The following is a 9357-nucleotide window of genomic DNA, read 5'->3' on the forward strand; positions in this document are numbered from 1 at the left end:
CCCTTTTAATTTCCCAAGGCAGCCTCATAGAAGAGAGCTGAGGATCTTCCCCTCAAGCCTTTGGAGTTCTCCTGATCCAAAGAGATTGAGGTTTGGGGAGGAAAACCAGCAGAAATCAAGAGATGAAGGGAAATTCAAAAGTTTATATATATATGTTTGTGTGTATATATATTCCTCGGGTGTGCTGAGTTTTCCTACAGAAAGATGGAACAAGTCCTTAAATCTGCCTTTGGGAAAGGGGTGAGGACAAATTAGATCATGGAAGTAATTTTATCACCCAGCTCTTGGGGGTTGGGTGGTTTCTTGTCCAGGATCAAACAATTTAAAGGAAGATTGGAACAAAAAAACACAGATTATCCCAAAAAAGCTGTCTCATTTGGTGCACAGCTGTGGTTTTGTATCTCTGCTGCTACCAAAAGGAAAAACTTGTGGATTTTGATGTTGGAAGCAATTGAGGGATGTTGGGGTGGTCTCACCCCATGCCTGTGGGGGTGAGGGGTTCACTGGCTCAGAACACTGAGCACCCAGCAAGAGGAACCACACTGGGGAGTCCTGGCTGCTCCAGGGAAATGCCCTTTCCCACCAGGAATTAAAACTAATTGGATCAAAAGCTCAAGTAACTTCATAATAAACACAAGATTAGCAATGGCAGTGCTTAGTACCTGATCCCAAATTATTTTGCTTGGCTTTCTCAGCCCACTTGGATGGAGTTGTCATGGTAAAGCAGCACCGAGGTCTCGAGGGGAGCGAGCGCTGCCGAAAAACCCAACAGTCATTGTTGGCTTCATTAAAAAGATCCTTTTCCCTCCTCTTTTCCCCCAGGAGACAGATGAGCTGTATATTGTTTCGCAGTTCTTTGTAGAAGAATGGAGGAAATTTGTCAGGTAACTTGGCTGGAGGGTTTTGGTGCTTTTTATCTCTTATTTTGGGGGCTGTAGGTATTTTGCTTCTGACTGGCAGCACAGTGAGCTCATGGAAACAATGAAGCTGGTTTTTGCAGGACTTGTATCAGTTGTAATGCAGTGTAAGACACTGAATTTCCTTGTTTGCTGTGTGTTAACCAGATGGTCAGATAAGCTGGTAACCTGATTAGTTTTTTCATCTGTCTGGAGCTGTATCCCAAAGGTCACCGCTGGGGCTGGAGATGGAAATCTCTGCTGGTCAGAGTCATTCTGATCTGATTTCCTCATCACTCATAGTTACTATTCCTTGTTGGAATGCCTTGTGTAAATACTCACCTGTGATTTCTTCCTGTTTTCCTGAAGAATTGTGGGGGTTTTGGTGGGATAACCTGATCCAGCTTTCCAAACCTCTTCCCTTTTGCAGGAGGCCGACGCGCTGCAGCCCCGTGTCCTCCATAGCAAACAGTGTCCTGCTCTGTCCCCACGGGGGGCTCATGTTCACCTTTGCTTCCATGACCAAAGAAGACTCCAAACAGTGAGTTCCTTGCCTTCACACACTTTCCTTTTGCCAGGAGCCTCAGGAGAACATTCCCAAAGGAATGCTCCTGCTGCTGAGCCACAGCAAGATGAGGAGTAATCCTTTCCCTCAAAATTAACACCAAGGCTTTCTCAGAGCCACCTCAGCCTTCCTGCAAGGCAAGACTTAAACTATCCAAGGATGCAGGGTCAGGAAAATAGAGCTTCCTTCAGCTTGGTTTGTTCCTGACAATAACCACTCTAGATTTGGCCAGGATGCAGAAACATTCTGCTTCCTTACAATTTGCTTTCCGTGAGCCTTTCCCCCCCGGAGTGCTGGCTGCAGGGCTGGACTTCATGCTCCACAGCCTTGCTTCTGCAGTGATGCAGCACTAAAAGTAGGAAATCTTCCACTCCTTTCCTCCTCCATCCCTCCCTCTGGCACGATGGGAGCACAGCAGTGTCACTAATCACAGGCTGCTGTTATCTGGCTGCACAGCCCTCCCGTGTAGCTGCGTTTTGGACGGATTTGGCAGTTTTTCTTTCACTGACAGACCAACGAGCCAAAAGGGGGAGGGATTTTTTGTGAGTTTAGGGCTTGGCTTTTCCAATGTCATAAAGCACCTGCCTGTTCCTTTGCACAGTATAGCTCTGATATGGCCCAGTGAGTGGGAGAGGATCCAAAAGCTCTTTGTCGTGGATCACGTCATCAAAATCACCCGGACCCAGACGGCCGAGGGCGCCCGCTACGCCTCCGAGCCCCGTGAGTGACCCCTGGGAAGGGCTCCCAGGGCTGGAAACTTCTGTCCCAGGGGGTCACTGGGAAACACAGAGCTTGGCAGGGTCCCCCCTGCAATGCCATGAGCAGCTGTGGAGTTTTAAGCACAGGCAGATGTGGAGCCACTGGAGCAAGTCCAGAGGAGCCCACGGAGCTGCTCCAAGGGCTGGAGCCTCTCTGCTCTGGAGCCAGGCTGGGAGAGCTGGGGGTGCTCAGCCTGGAGAAGAGAAGGCTCCAGGGAGACCTCAGAGCCCCTTCCAGGGTGTAAAGGGGCTCCAGGAGAGCTGCAGAGGGATGTGGGATGAGGACCTGGAGGGAGCTTCCCACTGCCAGAGGGTGGGGTTGGATGGAGTGTTGCAGAGAAATTCTTGGCTCTGAGGGTGGGAGGACCCTGGCACAGGGTGCAGAGAAGCTGTGGCTGCCCCTGGATCCCTGCAAGTGTCCAAGGCCTGGAGCAGTCTGTGATAGTGGAAGGTGTCCCTGCCCCTGGCAGGGGGTGGATGAGATCCTAAAGGTCTCTTCCAGCCCAACCACTCTGGGATTTAATGTGGTTACTCTCAGTTAGCAGTGAGGGCCCTGCCCTGGGGCTCTGAGGAGCTGCAGCAGTGAGATGTTCTCTGTTTTCTCCTTGGTGTTTGCCCAGAGCTGTGCCCCGAGTGCCGGGAAGGGCTCCTGTGCCAGCAGCAGCGGGACCTGCGCGAGTACACCCAGGCCACCATCTACATCCACAAAGTGGTGGACAACAAAAAGGTAGGGAGGGACTGTGCCCCAGCCCTGCTCAGCCAGGCTCCAGGCATGCCCTGAGGGGGCTGGCACAGCTCCCGTGTCCCCAGGACTGCTGGGGATGCTGCTGCTCTGTGCTGGTGGTGAGGGCAGAAATCCCCAGCTCTGCAGCTCCAGGCAGCTTTGGCAAAACCAGCAAATTGGGACATTCTGACTCTGAAAATTCCATCTCTTCGAGGCTGCCTTTTGCCAAACCAAATCCTTTGTGTTTTCAAGGATGCTCCCAGCTGTTTTCTCTGTCTTAGCTGTGTCCCCAGGCTGTACCTGCTCTCCTCCCCCTCCAATATTTGTCATTTCCTTTCTTCTTGCTCGAGTGACATTTTAATTCCTGGATAGAAATGAGCTCTTTCTCTCAGTGCTGCTGAGACAATGAACTTGGAGATGATTCTCAGGATCCCCTGAAGCTGTGATTTTTGCTTTTACTGGTCTTAAGTGTCAGGATCAGCTCTAGAACTGGTTTTCCAAGTACCCAAACCTGGCTCTGGTAAATCCCCCTCCTCAGGGCTCTTAAGAGGGGAGCCAAAGGTGGGCAAGCTCAGACGAAAACAATCTCTACACCTTTGGAGTGTGGGGTGGGGTTTTTTTTACCCTTTCCTAGATTTCCCCCCTCGCTGCCAATCCCAGGGAGGCGCTGGGGAAGCACAGGGAGCTGGGGGCTGCATGAGCTCCTGCCTTGGATGTGAGATGTGGATCACACAGCACCGTCTGGAGCCCTCAGCCTTGGGCTTTCAGCCTGAATCCCCAGCCTGAGTCCTCTTGGCTCTGGTGCACGAGAGGGTTGGGTGTTGTGTTTTTCTGGCACTGGACAGGACTGTGCTCACACGTGGGGCTGGCAGAAAAACAGGGAGCTATTCTTCATGGAGCAGCTGGAGCTGGAGAGAGGGGGTGAGAACGTGCCCACGAGATCCCCCAGTAACAGGGCAGCCTCAGCAGGATGGGAAGCAGCAGGAATGCTGGCCAGGATCACTGTCAGCAGCACTGGGAGCCGCTGTGCCCTTCCTGCTGGCTTTGCAAAATCAGGGAGTGTTTCCCAGCCCCTCACCCCTTTTCCTCCCTCCTCTGCACCACCTGGTTCTTCCTTGGGGTGAATGGTGCTGCAGAGGGAAGCCTCATCCAGAGAAAATCGTTGTAGGGTGGCACTGCTGGAATTCAGAGGGCTCTGGGGAATGTTTGGGAGCTGGAATTGCATTGTTAATTGCAAATACATTGATGGAGAAGAGAGCTCTTGGCATCCACATCTCCTGGGCTCCTGCAAAGCCCAGTTCCAGCTACAGCATAGCTGGGAATTTACATCCAGGCAAATCTATGCCTGGAGTGACTTTCACTGACCTGAACAACCTTTTTATTTTTGTATTTGTGTAAATTATTTCGATTTCATTTACTTACAACCCTCAGCCCCATAGGTAATGGTGCTGTGTCCCTGCCAGGCTGCTGCAGGGGCGGATAAATGTCTTAATTCACAGAAAACACTTTCTCCATGCTGAGGCTTTTGTAATACACTTGGATCAGCCAGCTGATGGGAAAGGAATCAGTCAGGGGCTCAGGAGGCTTCCCTTTGCCTGGAAAGGAGGGCAGGAAGCACCTGCAATTCCACAGAGGGGGATTCCTGAGCTGAATCCCACTGAGCTTCCACACAGCTGGGGAGGGTGGAGGAGCCTTTGCAGAGCTCATGGAGCAGCTCCCAGCGTTGTTCTGGGCTCTCTGGATGGAGGTGGCACCCAGAGGTCTCCAGGAGCTGTTTGCCAGGGTGGGACAGGCCATGTGGATGCTGTTTGGTTGCTGTTGGAGAATGATTTTTATGACTCCAGGTAATGAAGGACGCGGCTCCAGAGCTGAACGTGAGCAGCTCGGAAGCTGAAGAGGAAAGGGAGGAAAACAAGCCAGAGGGGGAGCAAGATCCCGATTTTAACCAGGTAGAGATGAAAAATCCAATCAGGTTCCTTGATTTTTGTATCGTCCTCTTGAGTCAGCATGATGGGATCACCACCCTGCTCCTCTGCATCTCACTGGCAGCAGCAAAGTGTCTGAAATTGCCATTTGAGTGGTCAAACCAAACCAGTGCTGGGTTTGGAGACATGAAATATGGATAGGGATTCATGTGCATGTGGAAATCTGCCCCACGCTGGCATTAGGACTGGGAACTGAGGTTTGAAGGCAAATCCTTTGGTCATCTCCACACTTGCATGCTTCAATTGGCTTTCCAAGGGGGTTTCCATCTCTTCCTGCCTTCCCTTGCATGACCAATTGGCCCAAAACACTCTCTGGGATCTGGGAAGGTTCTGTTTATCCCCAAACACCTCAATCTCCTCGTTTTTTGCCTCATCTCCAGGCCAACGGTGGCACAAAACGCCAGAAGCTGTCCCACCAGAGCTACATCACCTACCAAAAACAGGGCATCAGGAGAAGCACACGGCACCGCAAGGTCCGGGGAGAGAAAGCTCTGCTTGTGTCAGCCAACCAGACCCTGAAAGAGCTGAAAATCCAGGTGAGGCCAGCCCTCAGGGAGGCAAAAACACACAGTGAGGAGTGTGGGCTGCAGGGAAGGGTCTGACTGCCCCAGGAGCTGGGGATGTCTCGGGTTTTGGTTGTTCATTGCTGCCCTGAGGTGTGCAGGATGTCTCTGCTTCGGCCTGTGCAACTGAAGAACGAGTCTGGACTCTTCATTTTTCAGTGTTGAGGTTGTTTATTAATTCTTATCTGTAAAATTTTCTTTCTGCTCAGCAGGGCAGCCACAGGCACTCTTTGTGTTGTCCTTTTATCCTACAAACTACGTATAACATATTTACACTTAATTCCCAATACCTATCACCTATGTTAGACAGTGCACAATCCCAAAGTGCCAACATCACTGCAGAAAATGGAGAACAAGAAGAAGAAGAAGAAGAAAGGCTGGACATGCCCAGATTTCTTCATCTTGTCCCCAAAACCCCCATACCAAAAATCCTAAAATCTACATTTTCACCCTGTGATCATTTTGTTATTACACTATTCAAACCTGTGTGACTTTCATGTCCTCACACAAAGCTGGCAACTTGCTCCAGGGGTCAAAATCAAATCCCCAGGTGCTCTGGGCAGCGTGCCAGGGTCTCAGAGCCCCCTGATGGGGTCCTCAGCAAGTCTGGGCACCCTGAGGGATGCACTGAGTTCTGCCAGGGATGGGTGCTGGGGTGGGAGGTGCAGCAGCTCCAGGCTGAGCTGTCCCTGTGTCCCCAGATCATGCACGCCTTCTCCGTGGCCCCCTTCGACCAGAACCTGTCCCTGGATGGGAAGATCCTGAGTGATGACACGGCCACGCTGGGCAGCCTGGGAGTGATCCCTGAGTCTGTCATCCTGCTCAAGGTACCAGCATGGGTGTGGAGATGGGCACAGAGGGAGCCAGCTCCTCGGGGAGCTCCTTGCAGGAGGAGGAGAATCCTTAATTTTTTTGTCTTAGGGGAGAAAAATCCTTATTGGTTTTTGTTTTGGAGGAGAAAAATCCTTATTTTCTTTCAGAGGAGGAATATCCTTGGGTGTTTGAAGGGTTTTTTGTTTTGGTTTTTTGTTCTGGAGGAGGAAGATCCTTAATTTTTTTTTGTTTTGGAAGAGGAATATCCTTTTGTTTTGTTTCAGAGGAGGAAAAGCCTTAATTTTTTTGTGTTAGGAGAGGAAAATCCTCATTATTCTTGTTTTGGAGGAGGAGTATCCTTAATTTTATTTGTTTTTGAGGAGGTAAATGCCTTTTATCTTTGTTTTGGAGGAGAAAACCCCCTCCTTCTTTTATTTCCAAGAGTTCTTTGTAGCTGATACAGCTGCTGAGCTCTGTGGATAGCAGCCTAAAACACAACTAAATTGGGGAGTGAGTCCTTGCATGGAGTTCCCAGTGTTTGGGCAGCAGAGCCATTCCCTGCTCCTGTCCTGAGCAGAGCTGTGATCCCCCTGGATCCCTGTGCTGGTTCATTCCCTGATTTCTGTGCTGGTTCATTCCCCGTTCCCTGTCCTGGTTCATTCCCTGATTTCTGTCCTGGTTCATTCCCTGATTTCTGTGCTGGTTCATTCCCTGCTCCCTGTCCTGGTTCATTCCCTGATTTCTGTCCTGGTTCATTCCCTGATTTCTGTCCTGGTTCATTCCCTGCTCCCTGTCCTGGTTCATTCCCTGATTTCTGTGCTGGTTCATTCCCTGTCCCTGTCCTTTGCTCCTCTCCAGGCTGACGAGCCCATCGCGGATTACGCGGCCATGGACGACGTTATGCAAGGTGAGAGGGGTGGGCAGGGGCTGGCCAAGGCCTGGCCTTGGGAAGGTGGAAAACGGGGATTGTGGCACTTCCTTGTGGCTGTGGAATCCTCAGAGCTCCTTCTAATGCTTTCCTTCCCTTTCCATCCAGTTTGTATGCCTGAAGAGGGATTTAAAGGTGAGTCCAGGTGGTTTTCCCCCTTTGTATCCCCTCACATGAATCCCACCCCCATCCCCTTCCCCTCCTCATCTGCTGGTGGTGTCTTTCCTTCCCAGGGACTGGTTTACTTGGCCACTGATTGTTTTCCAAGAGGAGCCACCAGAAGGGAAGAGGATTTGTCACATGGTAGGGCATTAAAAGAATAAAACCAGGTGGATACAGTACTTTTTGACTCTTCCAGAAGGCAAAAATCCATCGTGAGACGTTTGCTCCCCAAAAAAACAAAACAAATGCCTTATGTCAAAGCAGATTGCACTGAAGGACATCCTGCTTCAGGACAACGTTCCCGGGTTTATTTAACAAAGAACAGGAAGGTTGGGAAGTTGAGCAGCAGTTGGTGTGTGTGCCCCAGCAGAGGGGTGGTGCTGCAGTAGATGCAGCCCACCCTGATCCCTCTGCAGGAACTCCTTAGGATAATCCTGTCTTTGATCCACTCTCACCATTTCAGTCCAGCATGGAAGTACAGGGATTGTGACTTCATGAGGAATGTCTAGCGCTCTCAGACAACAAAACTTCATTTTCTTACCCCAAAATGGAAGCTGGGATCTGCCTCCCAAGGCCTGCCAGGCCTGGGAGCCGCCCCCTCTCCGCATCCTTCCGCTGTCACTTCCACGCCTTGGACAATCCACTAACCACCTGGGCTCTGGGAACTGGGGGGTTTTTTTAGAAATTTGGGGTATTTTAATGATTCTGGAGAACATTTTCCTCCAGTCTGGCGCTGCTGGGAGCGTTCCTGGCTCGGGGCAGCCAGAGCTGGCGAGGGGGTGCACGTGGGTGCTGAGTTTCCCATGGGAAGAGGTTTTGTTACTCCTCTCTCCTCATTTTTCAGCAATGCACTAATTTCTTTTCTTTTTTTTTTCTTTCTTTTTTTTAACATCTCCCAGAAAACTTTTCTCCCCATTATTTAGCAGGAAATAGTATCCCACTTCCAGACTGATCCACACTGGGCACTGCCGGGAGATCTCTTTATTAGAGATCCTCTTCCTTTCCAAGCTTTTCCTTTGTTTCTGCGGAAAAATACAAGGCAGAGATCACATCAGTTTTATTTTTTCAAGGTTTGCAGGAATGTGGGCTGCAAGAAGAGGATGTGGGCCACAAATTCCCTGCCCAAAACCCCACTAGTTTTGATTTCCAGTGTTCTATTTCCAGTGTTTCATGCGAAGAATTCCAGCTGCTCTGCCCAGCGCCTTCCTCCCTTGTCCCTGCTGGGTTTGAGGGTGAAGCAGCAGCATTTGAGGGGCTCTAAATTTCCTAAAAAGTGATATTTTGGGGCAGTTTGAACCCATGGATTCTTTCCCAAGCTATAGACATGGCAAATTCCATGCCAAAGCCACAGGAGGCTTTTCTTCCCAACCTGAAGCACTCGCTTGTGTACATATTCCTTGGAAATTCCATCTTTTCAAGTTGCTGTTAATTTTTTTAATGTTATATATAAAAAAGTCTCTTCCTTGAGCTTACACTGTTGTGGGAAGGAGCCCCGTGGGGTGTTCAGGGCTGTGGCGGTTCCGGCAGCGCCGGATCCTGCAGAGGATGCAGGTGCAAGGTGTGAGCCAAGGCCCCATTGCTGGTTTGTCTGTTATTTGCAAATATTATCGGATTAAAGTTGTCATTGGAGCTGTGGCAGCCTCGTTGCAGTGCAGACACGTGGGCCCGGGGTGTTGGAGCAAGGTGGAGGTGATTATCCCATAAATCCCACTTGGAGCTGGAAGAGGGACCCTGCTGGAGCAGGAATCATCCCCCCTCCTTTGCAGTAGGTTTTATGGAGCTTGGGCACAGCATTTGGAGCCCTGTCCCCACCTGGTGTGTCCCTGGGGGGGTCCCTGCCCCTCCTTGGGGCCCTCCAAGCCAGGGTCCCCCCCTGAGCCCCTGGGGAAGGCAAATGGGTGCTGGAGGTGGGGGGAAAAGAGAGGCCCTGGAGTGTGGGGATGGGCATTAGAGATGGGAGGGG

At 50.8% G+C, this 9357-nt stretch overlaps 1 protein-coding gene across 2 annotated transcripts in view; it reads left to right on the top strand.

The window, feature by feature from the left end:
* USP48 (ubiquitin specific peptidase 48) overlaps positions 1-9032 on the top strand; it is a 30674-nt gene extending 21642 nt beyond the window's left edge. For both annotated transcript variants that reach the window (XM_005428230.3, XM_031062959.1), the window contains 10 exons: positions 823-884; positions 1327-1437; positions 2063-2181; positions 2840-2946; positions 4788-4892; positions 5309-5464; positions 6193-6318; positions 7163-7211; positions 7341-7367; positions 7466-9032. In XM_005428230.3, coding sequence (XP_005428287.3) covers positions 823-884; positions 1327-1437; positions 2063-2181; positions 2840-2946; positions 4788-4892; positions 5309-5464; positions 6193-6318; positions 7163-7211; positions 7341-7367; positions 7466-7488 — 885 coding nt within the window. In that variant the 3' untranslated portion in view covers positions 7489-9032. The remainder of the gene's footprint in view (positions 1-822; positions 885-1326; positions 1438-2062; positions 2182-2839; positions 2947-4787; positions 4893-5308; positions 5465-6192; positions 6319-7162; positions 7212-7340; positions 7368-7465) is intronic.
* The last annotated feature ends 325 nt before the right edge of the window (positions 9033-9357 follow it).

Source organism: Geospiza fortis, unplaced genomic scaffold (genome assembly GCF_000277835.1).
Source record: "Geospiza fortis unplaced genomic scaffold, GeoFor_1.0 scaffold4, whole genome shotgun sequence".
Classification (NCBI taxonomy): Eukaryota; Metazoa; Chordata; class Aves; order Passeriformes; family Thraupidae; genus Geospiza; species Geospiza fortis.